Source organism: Quercus robur, chromosome 7, assembly GCF_932294415.1.
Source record: "Quercus robur chromosome 7, dhQueRobu3.1, whole genome shotgun sequence".
Lineage (NCBI taxonomy): Eukaryota > Viridiplantae > Streptophyta > Magnoliopsida > Fagales > Fagaceae > Quercus > Quercus robur.
In genome coordinates, this window is record NC_065540.1 from 25,544,631 (window position 1) to 25,565,946 (window position 21,316).

At 37.7% G+C, this 21,316-nt stretch overlaps 2 protein-coding genes across 2 annotated transcripts; both read right to left on the reverse strand.

Moving 5' to 3' along the window:
- Window positions 1–7,764: 7,764 nt before the first annotated feature.
- Window positions 7,765–8,760, reverse strand: LOC126692925 (uncharacterized). The gene has a single exon (XM_050388733.1). The coding sequence runs from the start codon at window positions 8,707–8,709 to the stop codon at window positions 8,128–8,130; it is 582 nt and encodes a 193-aa protein (XP_050244690.1). The 5' UTR covers window positions 8,710–8,760; the 3' UTR covers window positions 7,765–8,127.
- Window positions 8,761–15,699: 6,939 nt separating this feature from the next.
- Window positions 15,700–19,752, reverse strand: LOC126691216 (uncharacterized). Its single transcript, XM_050386276.1, has one exon. The coding sequence runs from the start codon at window positions 19,750–19,752 to the stop codon at window positions 15,700–15,702; it is 4,053 nt and encodes a 1,350-aa protein (XP_050242233.1).
- Between the last annotated feature and the right edge of the window lie 1,564 nt (window positions 19,753–21,316).

Below are 21,316 nucleotides of genomic sequence, written 5' to 3' on the forward strand. Positions count from 1 at the left end.
CCGTACGTGGCATCCACTAGCTGATCAATCTTGGGCATCGGGAATGGATCCTTGGGACACGCTCTGTTTAGATCGGTGAAGTCCACGCAAACTCTCCATTTCCCGCTCTTCTTCTTCACTACGACAGTGTTTGCTAGCCATCTCGGGAAGAATATTTCTTTTATAACCCCGACTTCCTTCAGTCGCTGGACCTCCAGGTTTACTGCATCGACGTGTTCCTTTGATGCTCTTCTCGGCTTCTGCTTTTTCGGGGGAAACGATGGGTCCACATTGAGTTTGTGAACAATGAACTCGGGGTCTACGCCGGGCACTTCATACGGGTTCCACGCGAAGACATCTATGTTCTGCAATAGGAACAACAACATCTCTACCCTTTCCCAGTCATTCATGCTTGTACCTATCTGGAAGTATTTGTCACCATCTGGGAGAATTCTTACCTTCAGCATCTCCTCGGCAACGTCCGCCCCATTTTCCTAGGGTATCTGTAATTGCTATGCAGTCTCTTTCTCGGCGTGCTCAGCTTGGCCGAGCTGTTCCTTTTCCCACTGGACCGCGGCTACGAGGCATTGCTTCGCCACCTGCTGATTCCCCCTTACCTCTACAACTCCGTACTCAGTAGGAAATTTTACTTTCACATGAAGGGTGGACGGAATAGCCCCCATGGCGTGAATCCACGGCCTCCCCAGGATTGCGGTGTAAGGTGCGAATGATCGGACTACTATGAACGTAACTACAACTTCCTTGCCCTCTATGTCCACTGGGAGAGAGATTTGCCCCTCAGGAATCACAATTCTCCCGTCAAACGAGACCAATGGCGTGTTATACTTCGCCAAATCCTGGGTTTTTAACCCGAGCCCTTCGAAGAGGTCCGGGTACATGACGTCAGCCCCGCTACCCTGATCAATCATCACCCTCTTCACCAGGAATCCGCCTATCCGGGCTGTCACCACCAAAGCGTCGTCGTGAGGTTGGATGGTTCCTTCGAAATCCTCTTCTCCGAACGAGATGTCTAGCCGTCCAACTCTCTTTTGCTTCTTGGATGATTCTCCCTCCGCGCAAGCCACTGTCATCACCATCCTTGCCGCTGCTGCCCCTCTCGGTGCGGCACGAATGACGTTGATTACCCCCCGGGGTGGTGGAAGGGGATGCCTTTTCTGTTGGGCGCCCTGCTCGGTCTCCCGGTCAGTGGAATCTGCTACAAACTCTTTCAGGTGCCCTGCCTTCACTAACTGCCCGAGATGATCTTTCAACACCCTATACTGCTCGGTGGTGTGCCCCTTGTCTCTGTGATAAGTGCAGTATAGGCTTTGGTTCCTCCGAGATGGGTCGCCCCTCATTTTGTTCGGCCATCTGAAGAATGGCTCGTTCCTTATCCGTTCTAGTATCTTGTGCACGGGCTCTTTAAACAACACATTAACCCCTTCGATCTGCACCTCTGGTTCCTGCATTCTAAAGTCCCTTTTCGGCTTTGGCAGCAAGATGCTTTGCCGAGATCTCCCCGTAAAAGGGGCTTTCCCCCTACTTTGCAGCCGGTCATCCTCCAGGCGTTTGTACTCCTCTATGCGTCTCATCAGTTGCCTCATATCCTCCGGGGGTCTTCTTGTCAGTGACTCCCGCAGTTCAGAATCCTCGGGGAGCCCCATCCTGAAGGTGCTAGCCACAATTTTCTCGTTTCCCCCACCAATCTCATTGTAGAGTTCCCAGTATCGGCTGGCATAACTCCGAAGGGTTTCCCCGACCCTCATTTTCATGGAAAGCAACGCGTCGACCGGTTGTTGCACTCGGCTGCATGTTACGAACCTGCTGTCGAACTCCTGAATCAGCTCGGCGAAGCTGTGTATAGAACCTTTCCGCAACCCATTGAACCATCTCAGTGCGGTAGAGCCGAGACTAGAGGGGAATACTTTACACATCAATGCATCGTTGTGCGCATGCAACGACATCATGTGGATGTAATGACTGACATGCTCCACGGGGTCTGTCCTCCCCTCATAGGAATTGAATGGTGGACGCGTGAATCTGCTCGGCATGGGTGCCCGTTCAATCTCATCAGAGAATGGAGACCGGGTGCACGTGGTGCCGCCGCTCCTCTGGCGACTCTGACCCTTGGTTATCATATCCATGCGACCGGGAATGGTCCCGTCTACGACGCGTCTCTCGGGAGTGACGACGTGACTCTTGAGAACGTGATCGGTCTCGGTGTTGTTGTGTAACGAATCGACTGGAACCTTCCTCGCCACGGTTCCTCCTGGGTTGGGGGTTGTGGTTCCTTTCGTGGCGCCGACCCCTTGCTTCCAGCTCCAAGTCCATTACCAATTTGCGCAACCGCTCTAGCTCCCGGTCTCTATCATCATGTTGCCGATGTGCTGAGACGTTTGAAATCGTCCGGTGTGTCTGGGCCGATCCTTCTCCCAATCCGGACCTTTCCTCTCCTCTTGGATGCTCCCTATCCTCCAGCCGCTTCTGCCTTCTCTCCCTCCACGTCGATCCCCGAGAAGATCCTGCGGAATTGCTCGGAACGTGCCCTCCTGAACGCTCCTCAGACATCTTCTTTGCTTGAGTCTCACTCTAACCACAGCTTCGTAGGAGAGCCCCACGGTGGGCGCCAATTGTAAGAACCAAGTACAAGAATTCTGGGCCTTAGATCACTTGGGCTCACAATTTACTTGTAGTGGGTTTGAGAATTTCCTACAATGGGTCGTTCTCGGCAGAGAGACTCAAAGCAACACTTAGTTGATACTCTCTCCTTGACTATTTTCTCTCAATTTTTCTGAACCCCTTCTTCTCCCAACTTTCTTCTATTTATAGCCAAGGTTAGTGGGGAGATCATGATTACAGTCACCGTTAGTGCTATTGAAGGTCCAGTATTATCTGGCTAAAGTGGTTGTTTAGGTGAAAGGGCGGTGCAGCATTTATGATCTTGGAACTTGGTTCCATTTTCACCGATTATGTTCGGCAACTCATGTTCCCGTGCATATCATGACCTTCCCGGATATGACTCATGCGCTCTACCGGGAAAGATTAATCGGTCAACCCCGGGAACTTAATACCCAAAACTTGTTTTTGCTCCAAGGCAGTTTCAAGAAGGGCATAAGGTAACTGGAACTTTCTGCTGGGCCTGCGCCCAAGGCCGGTATGGGCTTGGGCCCGGGGCCTAGATGGGTCTGGGCCCAAGGCCAGTATGGGCTTTGGGAGCTCGGTGCCATACAGTATTTTTTATTTTTGGGCTGAATTGATCTATGTTAGAGTGTGCAAGATTTAAGTAGGGTCTGCAAAAATATTTTTAAAGGTTAATTAAACTAATAAAATAATATTTTATACATATACAATTTTCTAATCAAGTCAGGGGGTTCAAATGAACCCCTGTAGCATTAGTAACGCTGCCCCTCTCCTCCCTCCACATAAGGTTTTTTTTTTTTTTTTTGGCTTATAAACTATTAATTTTTTTTTTAAATGTAATGAGAGCTTTAAAGTAAATTTATACAAATTACATTTTTTTTTTCATTTTTCTTCTCAGTCAAACAAAAGAATTTTTCATCTATCTACCCCCAACCAAACACATAAGAGGGAATTTTTTTTTCCTATCCCTCGGCCCACAATTTTTTATTTTCGCACTTTTCCACCTCCAACCAATTAATGCTTAAAGCCTAAGGAGTTAACAATTCACCCAAATGGTGCCGTGGTACGAGGGAAGTTGTTTGGCAAGTATCACTTATGGTTCAAGCCTTCCCTGACTTACTCTAATATAAGAATAAAATTCTAGTGAACAACAATAAATGAACAAATAAATAAAAGATTGGTGAATTCACGATTTCAGCGTAAAAATTGATTTGTGTGTAATAGTCATTTCTCAAAATAAAATTCCAAGAAGTTCCGGGTATTCACTTTTATGTAAAGGCAGTCCATAAATAAGGAAACAAGGAGAACAAAGGAATGGTTCTTCTGGTCTCACTCTCTCTCTCTCTCTCTCTGTCAAACAAAAGCAGCTAAAGAAGTTTTGGAATAAAGAAAGAAAGAAAAACACAAAGAGATATAAAGGAAGCATCATTAAGTTCCTCAAAAAAAAAAAAAAAAAAAAAAAAGAAAAGAAGAAGAAGGAAGCATCATTAGTTATGCTTCAAGGCCCACCATTTTTTTTTTAAGTACTCCTACGGACTCAAAAGTTTGCTTGACTAGTCTTAGGCTCTTAGCCTCTAGGCTCTAGCTACCGAGCTAGTATATGGCATACTCGACATAGATGTTGGGTCACTCATACATTAGCGGATTTCACAGTGTATGGAGTCTGTCTGTGTGCGAGAGACTCGACATATATGCCGGGTACAAGTGTGGGACCCGCTAGCGTGTGAGTGACCTGACATATATGCCAAGTATAAGATATAATTTTCGCTAGCTATCTCATCCACAAGCTTCAACAATTTTTCAATTTATGTCTTCGTCAAGCAGTGAGCAGATGTTACATTTTTTTTTTTTTTTAAATTTTAATTATGTTGGGTCACTCACACATTAGTGGATTCTACAGTGTATGGAGTTTGTCTGTGTGCGAGAGACTCGGCATATATGCCGGGTACAAGTGTGGGACCCGCTAGCGTGTGAGTGACCTGACATATATGCCAAGTATAAGATATAATTTTCGCTAGCTATCTCATCCAGAAGCTTCAGCAATTTTTCAATTTATGTCTTCGTCAAGCAGTGAGCAGATGTTACATTTTTTTTTTTTTTAATTTTAATTTTTGGGATGAATGATGATGTTATATTACATCAATTGGGTGAACCAAATTTGCATCTGTGATCACATTGTATTCTGCAACTTAATTATACTAATTAGGTCCTATACCAGCAGCATCAACTGTCAATCTTTCTATGTATTAGAAAACTACAGTTTCTTGGAATTGAACATTGGAAAATCTGGGGTCGTTTGGTACATGTGTTTAAACATATGTTTTCAATTTTTAAATAATATTACATGCATTTTCACATATTTTTTCACTTACACGTATTTTTAAAAAATACAAATAATATTACTAGAATAATATTACCATACAACCCCTCTATTTCACAACAGATTAAAAAAGGTAACTTATTAAGCACAGAAAGCGAGATCCTTATTCCTAATTTAGTAGTGTAGTAAGTGAAAATCAATGATAAAGATCATAGGATACGGTACTCAACTATTTGTGCCGTTGTACATACGTGCATTGGGATGCATGTGACATCATTAACGTTTCGTCAAGTCCATGTGCGTCTTCTTTGCATGAGATTCATCAAGATTTTCCCTTTTATAAAAATTGCTTAATATACCGTATTAAAACTAGAATCTATAATGTTTTTTTTTTTTTAAGAGAGAATTTCAATTTATGGCGTCCGCTCCTAATGATAACTTTTTATTATCAGATTAAGACACTAATCAGTTTTATTGGTGTAGGCGGGGATTGAACCCTAGATCTCTTATACAACCATAAGAGACTTTACCAGTTGAGCTAACTAGAACCCACTTTTGGAAACATTTTCTCGAGAATTGAAAAAACTGTCAATACTTTTTTCAATTTTCGAGAAAATATTTCTAAAAATGAGTGGCTTAATGTGTGCCTAGCAAAATCTTATATATATATATATATATATATATTCGATTTCTAAATGTTTTTCCTTTGGAAGAAGGATAGGGATGCTGTCGCTTTGCTGTGACTTTGTACAATACATATATTTTAAGTCGGCCACATTTTGGATGACTTAAAATATATGTGAGACGTGCCAGTCTAAAAATAAGCTTTTTACCTCACTTTCTTATTTCCAATTTTAATACAATTCTTCTGTGGAAGCAATTAATCATATGCTTGGTTACTGAGCTTTCTACTGCACCTTCTACACCTTGACACAACTGGAAGTGGGTGGAGTCCTCAATATTTTACGGAAATTTAATCATAGTTACGTCTTGGATAAGGTAGATCACTTGGTCAAAAAAGTCTATGTTATTACCGACTTTATTATACACTTTGTAATAATTTACATACATGTGAAGTGATGATTTGATTATTTTTTGTCACTAGATTTTATATGTAAGTAATGTAATCTAATTACAAATTGACAATTGATCGTGACAAAGTGTCTCTAAAGTAAATTCTAAAATTACTTGCTGAATTTCTTGAAACCTCCTATCATTATTCATTGATTACATAGCTTTGTACCGAGTTTTTGAGATTTTCTTTTTGTACCAGATGGGTTTTTGAGTGTTATCATTATCTTAATTTTTTTTATTATGCAAGAAAAAAAGATATAAAAAAATTATTACTAAGAAGGGTTTTTAATTTTATACCATATAATCATTTTTTTTTTCATATTACCTTTTAGAAAATGCTAAACATACAAATTTTTTTATAATTTTTTTTTAAACTGCTGATGTAGTAAGTTGTTATTAATAAATGAAAAATGAAGTTAGAAATAGAATCAAATGAAATTAGTAAAAATTTATCATAATAAAATTTGTAAAATTATTATAAAATAGTTTTTGCCTATAAAATTACTTGTTTTTAATTTTTTTATGTTAAAATATGGACATTTTTGCATTAAGAGCAGATATTAATATAAAATAGTTTTTTTTTTAATTTTTTTTATAGGATAAAATGGTTGATATAAATGTGTGTGAAAGGAAATTTGTGATTCCAGTAGGAATAAACAAAATAAAGAATCGAACAAAAGTCATTAATTTAAAGTTTTAAACGGCGCATTCATGCTGAATTATACAAAATGGCTCAAATACCAAAGACGAAAACATCAAACTGGGCTCCACATTGCCACCACGCCTATGTCTAGCAGGTAGGGAAAGTGAGAGAGACCACAAACCTACTCCGTATCTAAGTGATTGCCAACTATATCCAAAAAAAAAAAAAAACTTGGTCCAAAGCTTACAACACAAAAATCAATTAATCACCAATGCAATGAACTGTAGCAATCATATCTGCAGAGGTGACACGTACTCTAAAGATATTCACAATCAGCATGATCATGTTTTACATTTTCGTATAAGATACTTATACTTTTAAATTAACGTGATGTGAAAGATTATAAATGTGATAATGATTACACTTTCGTATATGATATTTACATTTTTAACGCGATTTGGAAGAGTATAAACGTGGCACGAAAGCGTGTCAAATATTATTAGATGTGAAATAATTATTGACGCTAGTAATGAGAAATAATTATAACAAGAAGACCCAAATAAGAGGGAGTCCATTTAATAATATATAAGAACATAGTTTGCAAGAAAGTCATGGGCACAAATAGATATTTGGTCCTCCTTAATCTTCTTCATTTTATTTAATTTGTGTGTTAGGTCAGTCCACTGGAAACCCGGAAAACTACCAACTAGAAATTAAGTAAATCATTCCCAAAATTTATAATAAATGTGTTCCCACTTGTCACTCACCTAAACTAAACTACTCGGCAGTACTGTTACGGCGAAAGCCGCCGCCCTGGCTTGGTAGAAATCTTAAATTATTTTGGGTTCTTCTTAGCCTTAAGCCTATAACTGCCTGACCTATATTTAAAAAAAGAAAAAGAAAAAGAAAGTACAATAGAAGTTGTACCCATGTGGATGTGGTCTGGTGTAGTAGGTAGATCATGCAGATTGTGTACGCATTCTCTAACAAATCCATCTTTTCAAAATGCAGTTTAGGAAAGTTACCAATTAACACTATATAAGTATAAAGAGAGCGAGAATTGATCAAATTTTCAGGAACTATATATTTAATTAAAGGGTTAAGGGACTTCAAAATCAACAGTAGGATGCACCCAATAATTATCATTGAAAGTTGCAACCATTTCAAAGAGAAGAATTGCACAAATCCCTACATCCAATCATGTACAATTCTCCATATACCCCATCATCCAAGTCAGAAGAACGATCCAGAAGTAGAAAATAAAAGTGAAAAAAAAAAAAAAAAAAAAACCCTGAATCCCAATCCCCACCCAAGTCACTGTACTTTTCCCACTCTATTAAAATTTTAACATGGAAGAATGGGAAAGTAGAAAATACTACCAAACACCATATTTTTATATATCCCTTGGACTCACATGCAATTCCATGCATCCAGCATTGATTTTAATTTCCTGGTGTGAATGAATCACAAATCACATGCTTCTAGCCATCATTTCTTGGAATCTCCTATAGGATTCCTGCTTCTCCAACTTGAACTTTTCGTGGCAGCTTGCAATGAACATCTCAGCTAGCTTATCAATCTCATTGATATCAGTCTCAGTGTTTGAATTGTCCTGAACCTTTTCTTCAAGCCATTGGAGGTACCCAGAAAGCTGTGACTCTCCACAATCCTCACCTGCTTGGTCCGTTGAAAGCATAGAATTCCACGTGGAGTCATAGTACAAATGGGTCTCTTCTAAAACAGGAGCTGGTACAGGAACCACATGGGAAGAGCACCAATTATAGTGTAACCTAAATGACCCAAAGAATAACTTGTTCTTGTTCTTGTTGGACTTGTTGTGTGGGTATGTGAAATTGATGGGTTGGATTTCCTTGACAATCTCAATGACAATAGATTTGGCCTTGGAGAGAGCTCGAAAGGCGCGGCACACGTGTGAAAATATGAGAGTGTGAATCAGGGTTTTGATCTTGTTGAAGCTTAGAGTAGAAGATGGTGGTTTCATTGAGAAAACTTGAAGAGGGTGGAGGGTTTTGGGATTGGATGGGCTAAACATTTTGGTGTGTTTGTGGTGTGTGTAAAACTGTAGACTTATAGTATGGGTGAGCCTTGTCGAAATGGCTATATAAAGAGCTTTGATTACCACTTTTACCCCTGGACTTTCTGTTTTTTTCTTATTATAAGATAGGACAACCAACTAACTTTTTTTTGGATTATGGGGTGTGGTCTTTTTCATTGTCGGGATGTGCAGCGGAGGACTTAAAATGTGAAAGATATTCAAACTTCAATCAAAAGGTCATATTGTTATTGTATGAGACCCGCTAAGATTTTTTGAACTTTGTGGCAATCATGTTATTTGAAAAGGTACAACAAGGTTGTTTTGGGAATTAAAATTAGCAATTCAATAGTGAGGTGAGATCTACAGGATATGTAGTCTGGCTCCAACACCAGTGGATTCTTATATCTTATTATTAATTATTGACCCGTAAACGGCGATTAAGGCTTAATCTTCGACAAAATTACAAGCCCAAGGAATACTAAAATGGTAACTAGATAGAATATATGATCATTAATTTTCTAGCTTATAGTTTCTGGATCGAGCACTATTCACCAAATTTCATTAATTATCCAGGCGTTTTGGTATATAAACTTATCTTAATGTCTAATCAATCCAAAACCCTAGAAGTTTGGTCAGAATTTGCTTCTAGACGAATCTCAATAAAAATGAAAACACCAAATCATGATCATATCTTAGGTAGTCATGTGGTTTTGTTTGCTGCAATTTTTTGAAGTACAAATGTATTCTCAATTTCATTTAATTAAGTACCATATATATGAAGATGTTTAAAGCACAACCAACTTTTACTTCCATGTTACCAAAGTAAGGCTTCTTGCCGACTTTAGTAAAGAAGGTTGACTCATTGACTATTTTTATGAGGAAAATTATTGAATACTTTAGAAATATCATAAATTGTATTTTCCTCTTTCACATGAATTATTGGTCTCATTATAAATTTATGGCAATCCGAGAATATTCAATAATTACTCTTGTATAATATGGAAAACCAAATTAAAGATGATAAGGAAGAAACGTATTCAAGGAAGCTAGAAATATAAAAATTAGTCATAGTCCTTGCTAATTCAACTCTATCCTCCAAATATTTTAAAAGATACAACAAATAAAACAAAAACAGAGGGTTGGTTGTAGACTTTGGTTAAAAAGGCATCGACTATTCGAATGGCAAAGAAAAATGATGGCGACATATACACAAATAACATAAATAATTGAAGAGACTTAAACATGATTGGTATGGCATTTTTCCCAGGAAATTCCTAACTCTTTCCCACCTTTGAGATATATGTGGTCGGTCGTCATGCTCATACGTACTATAGCTTTGTTTTCCTTCAAACTAGGGACTAATTAAAGTGACACATATGGAAATTACTTGCGCTCCTTGTATTTCAATAACAAATGCAAATTGCTTGGTTGTGATAAAATTGAATAATGTTTTCTATGTTTTGTTGGTAGTGATTTGGGTGCGGCTTAGCTAGTGGAAATTAAATTGTGCCGAATGAATTTTCGGGGATTGATTATCCATTTCACGTAGCAATCATATGGCATATTCCATACTCCAAAAAGAAGGATCTCGAATTTCGAAATTCACATGACAATCATATATATGATGAATTGTTGAGTTCTTGTAATTACATCAGCGAATGACCAAGTATGCAATACAATAGATGGTACAGACCTTGAGCATCGTCTCAAAATAAACAGGATTTTATTATAACTTTTAAATAAAAAGTTATTAAAGCATTCGTAGTAGATGTTTCAAAAATTATGTCATTTTACCACATCAAATGCCTATTTTATTATTTTACCACATCATTTTACAACATCCCATTTATCAGATGTTTTATAATTCAATTCTATATATTAAAATAATATTTACTACTTATCAACACAATAAACAAACAACAAATAATATACCACATATCTTCCGTACCGTGGCAAATTTGCCACAGTACTGTTCAATGTTGCAAAAAAAAAAAAAACAATATACCACATCTACTAAATGGGCTAAAATTGGGTTTGGTGTGGGATATATGCCAAATATTTAGCATTTGACACATATCCCACATCTAGTATGGGTGCTCTAAGAAACAAAAAAGGCCAAAAATATTAAAATCATTATTTTTCAAGCCTTAACAGAGGAATTCCTCAAAATTAAGGCGCACCTCATAGCAAAGTAATGACTTTTGATTAGAAGACCGTTTTCTTTTAGTCAGCCAAATTTCATGCGACACTATCACTCCAATAATTTCTATTAGCACCTCTTGATCTTGTGCCATGATTTCGGATACCTTTGTTGCTCCATGAAATTTTGTGCAGTCGGTTCTACATCAATTAGACAATTATGGATATAGTAGATTGTGATTAGTGTAAACATTATGTTTATATATATATAACTATCACTAACATTACTTTTATTATATATTAATTATAAAATATTACGTTAATAATTGTGAAATTTGTTGTGACATTAGACTTAATTAGGATATTCAATAATAGTCGTCATAGTCATAAAGGTTAGTCTTTGCTGGCTTCATTAAAAAGAAAAAAGGTTAGTCTTTGGCTTGAATAAGTTATAATGTGTGTTATCCTCTTAACCTTTAGCACTCCATGCTTTATGTTGCTATTTCTTGAGCCTTTTTTTTTTTGTTTTTCCCTGGTAAAATTGCACGTAGGGTTGATGTGCAAAGACAATCTAAAACCAGCCAAGATAGGTTTCAATCTCTATTTCTTTACTGGTTTGAAAATTATAAATCTAATATTTAGGTTACGGATTGCACAGGGACATGGTTCAGTTATTTTTAATTATAGGCATACAAGCAGGGAATAAAAGTACTTTACTACATCAAAGCCATAGCTAATCAAATTTCGAAGAACTGAACAAACTATATATATGAAGCACATCGCATGGTAGAAATCTGAAGTACAGGTACAAGGTAAGGTTTGTGTGTTTCTTCTGACACTGGCAAGTGTGGAGAGAATCTCTACACAACAGCAAGAAAAGAAATAAAGTAAAGGAAGTGGTAACAGTTGGTAAAACCCTTAGCCAACTTTAGTCAGTACCAAAAGATTTATTCAATCACATTTGGAAGATTGGAATACATTTCCTTTAATATATTCCTTCAGAATCATTTGTCAGTTGTCACCATCACGGAAAGTCCCATGTAACTAAACGTTTCAACTTTCCATGTTCTGCGATATTTTTATAATCTCTCTTCGATAGTGTGGACAGAAATCTCTTAAGACTTCTTCTACATGTCACCCACAGCTAGTAGACAAATCACTCTATATTGTATTGTCACCCAATAATATATTGTCACCCAATAATCACTCTTATGAAAGCAAGTGACGAAATGAGTGGATAAAATTTACAAACAATTAAGTCTGAAAATTCCTAAACACTCATAAACTCATGTAGAAGAATCATTTTGTGCTATAATTTTTGGATAAAGTTTGGCTACAAATGAGTCAGCTAGTGATTGTAACGTTCTCTATAAAAATTAATATGGTTTTATTTTTGAAAATCTAACCATTGAATTTCATGTTTTTTATGTTTTTAAGGTGCATATCAAATTTTGAGCTAATCGAATTTTATTTACTATTTAATCCATGCATTTCTTTTTTATGTATAATTTTAGATCTAGACTACAAAGAATGAAAATTTAAACATTTAATTGATGATATTGAGATCTTCTGGAAATTTCACAAGGATGGAGGATATAAAATGTAATCTGATGGTCGATTTGTTAAATTCATATATAATAAAAAGATATTTAATAAAGTTGTAGTTATTGGCTACAAACTATATAATAAATATAATAATTCAACATAGAAATTTTTTTTTTCTTTGGTGCTAAATAATTAGATAAAAGAGTAAAGCGAAGTGAAAAGAACTCATTAAATAATTTTTTAACTAAGCCCACCCAAAAGTGTTCAGTTAAATTAATTAAATTAAATGTAATGTCAAGTAGTGTTGTAATTCAACTGATATTTTTAGTATTTTTAACTTCCACAATTTAAATTCCCATACCCATAACTATAGAAATATATAAATAAAAAAAGGAAAAAAAGAAAAAAGAAAAAAGGAATGCATCATAAAGGACTCAATATTTCTATCTTGTCAAAAAAATATTTTTACATATATGGCCTCAAGCATCAATAAGCAACTCACTATTTGATTCAAATTGTAAACAAATCCATGAGGGTCGTAGAAAACTTTTCAATCCCAATAATTGAAACAATTTTTTCTTGCTTTAGTTTTAATATTATTTGTGATGAAAGTTCAACTTTAAACAATACGAGTAAAATAGATGATGTTCAATATACGCTACATAACATAATGACTCATCCTTTTACCTTAATGGATCTTATCCATTGTTTCTTCATTTATTGAAAAATAAAAAAAAAAATTTCTGCCTCTTCCCTAATTTGTCAGCCTTCTAATGATGGACTATCAAAAGTAAAAATAAAAAATAAAAGAGCGATAAATTTTGAAAACTGTGCTGTAATTATTTTGGTTTTTATTTTCCCTCTGAATTAGATCTGCTCCATGGCATCATGGGTGGCCCAGTCATCTTGGTGGCCTCTTTATCTTTTCTCATATTCCTTTTTCTTTTTGGCAAAGTTATTCGAAAATATAGATTTTACAAGTGTAAGTATGTTTATTTGGTGGAAGGACACTATCATCCTGTTTCTTGAGCTAATGCCTAATAGGATCTAGAAAAACTGTCTTTGCTGGGAACAACCATGCACTGTTTGTTTTAATAACTAGACGAATTGAATAGGGCTAAATCTTTAAAGAAGATCTTGTAAATTTTTACTGTATCTCTAATTCTCTTTTTCCTGGCCCCAAATTAATTTAGCCAAAAGAAAATATTCGATCAAAATGAGTATTTTTAAGTTTACAAAAGTTCTTTTGCTAATGAAAAAACGAACACAGGCGTGCACTCAAAGAAATTGGTTACAAATACAATACATGTAATTGGACACAAAAACAAGGCCTTAATTAGTATGCACTTGTTCTTTGGCTGCTGAGTCATGATCCGTTCAATGATGATGCAAAACTTGCTGCTGAGTCATGATCCGTTCAATGATGATGCAAAACTTGTTGCTGAGTCATGATCCATTAGTTGAACATTTCAAGATGATGCAATACTTAGGCACATAGATAAGTTGTTCACCCTTTCTATTTATGTGTTTGGAAATGTTATACTTAGGTAAAAAGAGTTCCTTAATAAATATAATCATTAAAAGCTTAATCATGACTTCACCTCCAATCACCTCCAATGATGAATTGCACATGGTAAAGTTAAAGCCAAATCATGCATGATAGAAGCCAAATCGGACATCATTTTCACCTATGGATTTGATGGTCTCATCCATATAAATGTGTGATTAGATCATGTGTCTTACATTAACATATGAAGTGTCATTCGTGAGCAATCAAAGTATCAAACAACAACCATAGAGCACACAGATTATTAAATATAACTAGACGAGATAACACAGACCACTTAAAACGTTTTCTTAGACTTGGAAATTGAGGCATTAATCACCACCGTTGTCCCAATCAAATGAATACCAAAGCTTAAAGGAATGAATTTTCAACACACAAGATAACTTATAGTTTTCCTGTTTTAGACAAATTAACATTTCCAGGGAAAACTCGACCCCTGCCCAATTCGGAGTATACTCACCGTGCAGTGCACCCTGTTATTAAAGATTTCCAGCAATGACTCTTACCTTACAGGTAACTTATTAGTCTTTAGCAATTTTCACCAAAAAGACTTGGTCTTACCGTCTTAGCGATTTCCTAGTTTGACCGTTGTGTTCACATGAATATGGCCAACCTAAACGTGATCTCTGACTCTGACTCTCACATTTCTAGCAAGAAAAATTCCATGAAAAGTTTTGCTAGCCAAAAAAGAATGATTACCAGCGTCATAGGATGATTTTTCATTGGACAACAAATGACTAAATAAAGCATAAATTTCAAGGTTTTTTTTTTAGTCAGAGATATATTAGCCCATTAGTTACCATAGGCCTAAGTCTAATTCTATTTGTGTGCAAGCTACGTCTTCTACTTGTATTAAAAATTTATTAGTTTAGGGTTTAGCCTACTATATATACTCATGTTATAATTAATAGTAATACAGGATTTGCACTACTCTCGTATATTAAAGATGCAATCTTTAAGGGTTTCTTTCGTGGATGTAAGACAATCATGTAACGCTCGTGTTCTTGTGTTCTCTATTTTATGCTTCTGCATCTATTCTAACATATTCAACATGGTATATCAATGCTAATATTTAACATTTTTAATAAAAAAAGTAAAAACAACAAATGGCTGTGGGAAATCTAGAGTGTTGAAGCATATTTTATGAGAAATGCTATATACACAGCACTTTCACAGTAAATTCTAAATGATAAACTGTTACTGGCCGCTGCTAATGCACAAAAAAGTAATTTCAATATGGGTTCAAATTAAAACTAATAACAATTTATCACCTATGATTTATTATAAAAGTGTTATAGAAATTTTATGAAGTTAATACTTCTTATATTTTATACTACTATTTTTTTTTTTTAATGAAAGGATTATATTTTACAAATGCCATTATAGGAAGAGTTTGTAACATATAAATGGAACTCATCAACATTTGACACAATGAGGAAATGTTCAAGCCCAATCAACTCTAAAGTCTAAATAGTCCTTAGTCCTTAACAAACCTTTGTTGGAATGAATCCGCATGGGCCAAACTGAAGTCCTACTCAAGATTTTTAGTTACATATATGGGGCATGGTACCATGAATGTGCAATTATGGTATAGTCATTGGTGCTTGAGTGCTTCTCAACCTTTGTTTTTGGAAGCACAGACACAGCATGTCTATGTCGAACACGTGTTGGATATTAACTCGTGTAATTTATGGTTTTTTTTTTTTTTTGGTTTAAAAGGAACTATTATTAAACAACTAAGCCAAAATTGCTAAGTTAGAGGCAACAAGCCTACATACACTTTCCCCATTAGTATCAAAATATACAAAGTTTGCTATTACATCAGATGGGGGAATATCCCAAACAACAAAAGAATCCTGCATTGCTCCTCCTAGCTTAGCCATAGCATCCGCCACTCTATTCGCTTCCCTGAATGCGTGCTGCACCTTGAAGTGCTGAAGCTTGCCCAGCAGCAACCTACAGTCAGCCAGCAAGGAAGAGTAAAATGCATTAGAGGGAGAGTTGGACTGCATTAGCTCAACTACCACCTTGGCATCTAATTCAATCACAAGCTTCTGCACTCCCATCCGGACAGCCAGCAATAAACCATCCCTTAGAGCCCAAAATTCTGCTGTAATGCTAGTTGTGAAGCCAATAGACCGAGCAAAGCCTTTCACCCATCTACCCTCTCTATCTCTAATCACTCCCCCACCTCCTGCCCTTCCCGGATTCCCAAATGCAGCCCCATCAGTATTTAATTTAAACCATCCTAAGGGAGGTCTTTCCCACCTTACGTTACAAATCACCATATTCTTCTGGCACCTAGTCTTACCCACACAGTAAAAATATTCCAAGGCCTGATTTTTACTAACATTATGTAAGTTTTCATTAACAATGCTATTATTGAACACCACAGAATATCTATGTTTCCACAAGTTCCAAATAGCAAAGGAAAACACATAAGACCACGGCACAGAAGAGAAATGCAATATCTTACTTTGGCAATTAACTTTTAGCCATTCAAGCCAATCCAAACCAGCAAAGGAACTAACCATATCATGGGGGACTCTAAGTTTAAACCAGAAATTTTTAGCCACCACACACTCTTTCAATAAATGACTAATTGTTTCCGGAAAATTTTTACACAAAGGGCAGCAACTCTCCCTTATTATTCCCCTCATAGCTAAAACCGATCTAACAGGAAGACTTTCATGCATACACAGCCAAAGAAAATGAATAACTCTTGGCAACATATCTATCTTCCATATCCACTTCCCTCGGAAATTAGTCTCCTCTTGTTGAGAACCATTCAGCCAAGCATAGGCTGAATTAGTAGAAAAATCTCCATCCTTAGTATGCTTCCACATGATCACATCTTCTCCTCTTCCAACCAATTGCCTTGGAATGGCTATAATCCTTTCTTTAATAAAAACCGGCAACTCAAAGGAAATAGCATCCCACTTCCACCCCTGCCCCGAATCCAGAAAAAGCTCAGACAACTTCATCTCCATCTCTCTTGAAGTCAACGGCCCTTCTATCATTTCTCTCAATGAGCATCCCCTTATCCAACTATCCTCCCAAATCTTAATTCTTTCTCCATTCCCCACCCCCCAGCAAATACCCTCCACAAAGGTCTGAAATCCAGCTTTAATTGCTCTCCAATTAGGAGAACAAGGCAATTTATCCGGATCTCTAGCTCGCCTCCTATCCGTTGAACAATACTTCTTCAAAATAACCTTTGTCCATAGACTATCTTTCTCCTGATTCAGCCTCCAATTTAGCTTGGCTAATAAAGCCAAGTTCTTGAATTTAGCGGCTTGAATTCCAAGTCCTCCCTCTTCCTTTGGCCTAATTATCTTACTCCACCCTACCAAATGAAGTCTCTTCTTTTCACTCGTTGAACCCCATAAGAAATCCCTATTGATTTTATCCAACTTATCACAAAGGTGAGCAGGAAGGGCAGCGGCCTGCATAACATAATTCGGCATAGTAAACATAGCTGAATTCACTAACACTGATCTGCCTGCAAAGGAAAGGAATCTAGTCTTCCAACCAGCTAGCTTGCTCATAACTCTCTCCACTATAAAGTTCATTCTATTCCTTGGAACCCCTTTATGTTTGATTGGGAAACCGAGATAATTCCCAAGATTCACCGTGGCTTGAATACCCAACCTTGAGCAGACTCCGCTCTTAATTTCAGCTTGCACATTAGGGGAAAAATAGATTCTTGACTTTTCCATACTAACTTTTTGACCCGACTCCTCACAAAATTCATCCAATACTTCCGAAATAGCTTCACAACCATCCTCATCAACTTTAGCAAAAAGAAGTAAATCGTCCGCAAAAAAGAGATGGGAGATACCAATATTTTCTCTCGAGGCTTTCAAAGGCTTCCACACTCCCTCCATACATTTCTTCTCAATTAAGTGGCCTAAGTACTCCATACACAAAATGAAGAGATACGGCGACAAAGGATCTCCTTGTCGAAGCCCTCTTGAAGGATTAAAGGCTTCCAACTTTCCTCCATTAAACAAAATAGATACCTTTGTGGAAGTGACACAACTCATCATCACCTTAATCAAATTATGAGGGAAGTGGAAAGCAAGTAGAGCTTTATGTATAAAACACCACTCCATTCTATCATATGCTTTCTCTAAATCAACTTTAATGGCCATATACCCCTCCTTGCCTTTTTTATTATCCAAAGCATAGAATAACTCTTGAGTGACTAAAATGTTATCTACTCCTTTCCTTCCCTGCACAAAAGTTGTTTGGATAGGGGAAACGAGCTTACTAAGAACAGGTTTTATTCTCCCCACTAGAATCTTAGAAACTATTTTATAAACCGAGTTGCAAAGGCTAATCGGTCTATAATTATTTAGGGACTCAGGACATTTACATTTCGGAATTAATGTCACAAGAGTCTCATTAAGCTGGTCCGGAACAATACCATCCTTGAAAATCTTTTTCACCTCCTCACAAACTGAATTCCCCACCTCATGCCAAAAATGCTGATAAAAGCCAGCATGAATCCCATCCGGTCCTGGCGCTTTAAACGGCTTCAAAGCCCACAAACCACTCCTCACATCTTCGTCCACCACTTCCCTTCCCATCCAACTCCTATCTGCTTCAGACAGAAAACTACCGGAGAACTCAGAAACAGCAGAGCTTCTAAAGGACAACTCAAAACCCGTGGCATAAAGCTTCATAAACCCCTTTAAAATATGTTCCTTCACCGCCTCTTCCTTAACTATCCATTCTCCCATACCATCCTTCAAACACCTAATTTTATTCCTATGCCTCCTCACTACCGTATTCATATGAAAGTAAGATGTGTTCCGGTCTCCAAATGCAGCAGCATTAATCCTAGACTTTAGGGCCCAAAACTCCTCTTCTTGAAGCAAAATCGAGGAATATTCTTCAATAAGATGGTCTTCTAGCCTCAAAAGAAATTCAGTAGGATTATTAGCCAAAGCCTTTTGTGTACCATTCAACCTGGCTAGTACCCTTTTTTTCTTCGCAAAAATATTACCAAAAACCTCATAATTCCATTTCTTCTCCTTCCTAGTAAAATTAGTAGTGGCCACTTCTAGATTAGCACCTTCCGGCCAGGCTTCTCTAACTATCCTAAAGAAATCCGGATGATGTAACCACATAGTCTGGAAGCGGAAAGGCCGCTCAAAACCATTAGTATTAGGTTTCCATAATTCTATCAAGACAAGATGATGATCCGAGAATGTTCTAGGGAGATGAGTTACTACCGCCTCAGGGTACAAAATTCTCCATATTGGATTGGCAAAACATCTATCCAATCTTTCCAAAATCAAGTCTGAAATTTGCCTTTTATTAGTCCAGGTAAATTTAGGTCCAGCAAACCCAAGGTCTACAAAATTACACGAATCCAGACAATCTTTAAATTCGAGTGCCTTGTTTAAATTAATTTGGTTCCCCCCAAATTTATCCTCCCCTCCTAGAATTTCATTAAAATCCCCAATCATTAACCAAGGAAGATTATGCAATTGCCCAACCTTATCTAAATTAGACCACAGGATTCTCCTCTCAGCTAAACGAGGACTAGCATATATCGCTGTAAATAACCAAGAAAGGTTTGATGCACATACCTTTACCGCTGCATGTATTTCCTGTTCTGTAGCAGATAACAGATTAACTTCTGCATCTTCTCTTCTCCACAACATCCATAATCCACCCGCATACCCAATAGTTTCCGTGGTGATGAATCCATCAAATGGAAGAGCTTCAATTATCTTCTCAGCTCTGCTACCCCCCACTCTAGTCTCTGTTATGACCATTATTGACGGCCTATGATTCACAGCCATTTCAAATACCATCCTCTTAAAATTCGGATTCAATGCACCTATGCAATTCCACATTAAAATGTTCATCTTCACAAATTGACCTATCGGAATCTCGACACGACTAGGATTCATCATTGCGGCTTCCACCATACTCCATCCCAGCCTCCTCAACAATTCCTTCGAGTGCTTCCACTCCGGTTTCCATATCAACATGTGCTTCAATATTCCCATCACCTCTTCCTTGCAACTGATCAACACATTGCCCTCTTCCACCGGGATGAGAATTTGAATTAACTTCAACATTGGATGATTCCCCATTAATGCCGTAGCCATGCCCCTCTGGTCCACTAATTTCCTTTCCTGAATCACCCATCCGGATTCGTCGAAGTGTGGCATCACCGATGGCCTTCTCTGCTTGCTCAAGGCTTCGGACTCCTCCCAAGAAATTAACGGCACGTTCGTTATGAAGTTCCACCATGGGTTTACTGTGAAACCCCAAGCTGGATGATCCAGCGCTAATGTCCCTGTTCTGCGACTCTCCGGAGTAATTGGGAATATTTCCTTCCACGCCGGACCCCACTCCCTTTCGCACCATTCCAAGTTTTTCGTTGGAGACGCCCTTGTTTGGTGAATAACTTCTTCTAGAACCTCCACAAGCTTGCTCCGCTGCCAGATCGCCCAACCGCTCCTTCTCGGATTGCAAGGCAAACTGGTTCAACCCAAACGGAACCCCTCCATTCTCTTTTAACTGCAGATTTTTTGAAGCCCCAACTCCCTGTGAAGACGCTGAAGAGGATGGGTATTGCCTCTTCAAAGACTTCTTACCCTTTCCTCCGTTGCTTCTGATATTTCTATTACCTGTTCCCGATACGCCCAGCTGAAGCTTCCCATCACTTCTAATCACCCTCTCTCCCTGCTTCGGACAAGACGCACTGAACCTCATCTCCAGATTTTCCAAATCTTCATTCGGTGCCATCTCATGGTCTAGAACGCTTCTCACAGTACCAACTTGCTCAGACGGAGTGGACTGAGTGGACAACACTTTATCTTTACATGGAATGGCTGAATTACCCTCTAATATTATACCCTTTTGGACACTCATGCCCCTAGAAGTACCAGCATCTTTAACGTCATTACCAATGGACGATCTAGGCCGTCCATTTCTAACCAAATTCTTTTTTCTTGAAACCAACATCCACGGTCCAAAGTTAGGATCTGACTTAGTCTCCTCACTACCTTGGTTCGTACTTTTCTCAGCTCCACTATCCTCAGACTTATCTTCCTCCTGAGACCTGTTCGGACTTTTCTCTTCAGCTCGCCCATTTTTTTCTTTTTCCTTAATCTGATACCAGCAATTCTCCTTCTTGTGTCCAAGCCTCCCACAGCAAAAACAAAGAGAAGAAATACCTTCGTATTTAACCGGTTGAACCAATCTACCTAACCTGATGGAATTGATTAAGGGCTTGTCCAGATCAATTTGTATACAGAGCCTTGCATAGCTACCTCTTGATCCAGTGGCCGTGTATGAATCAATATGAAGCACTGAGCCAATAGCACT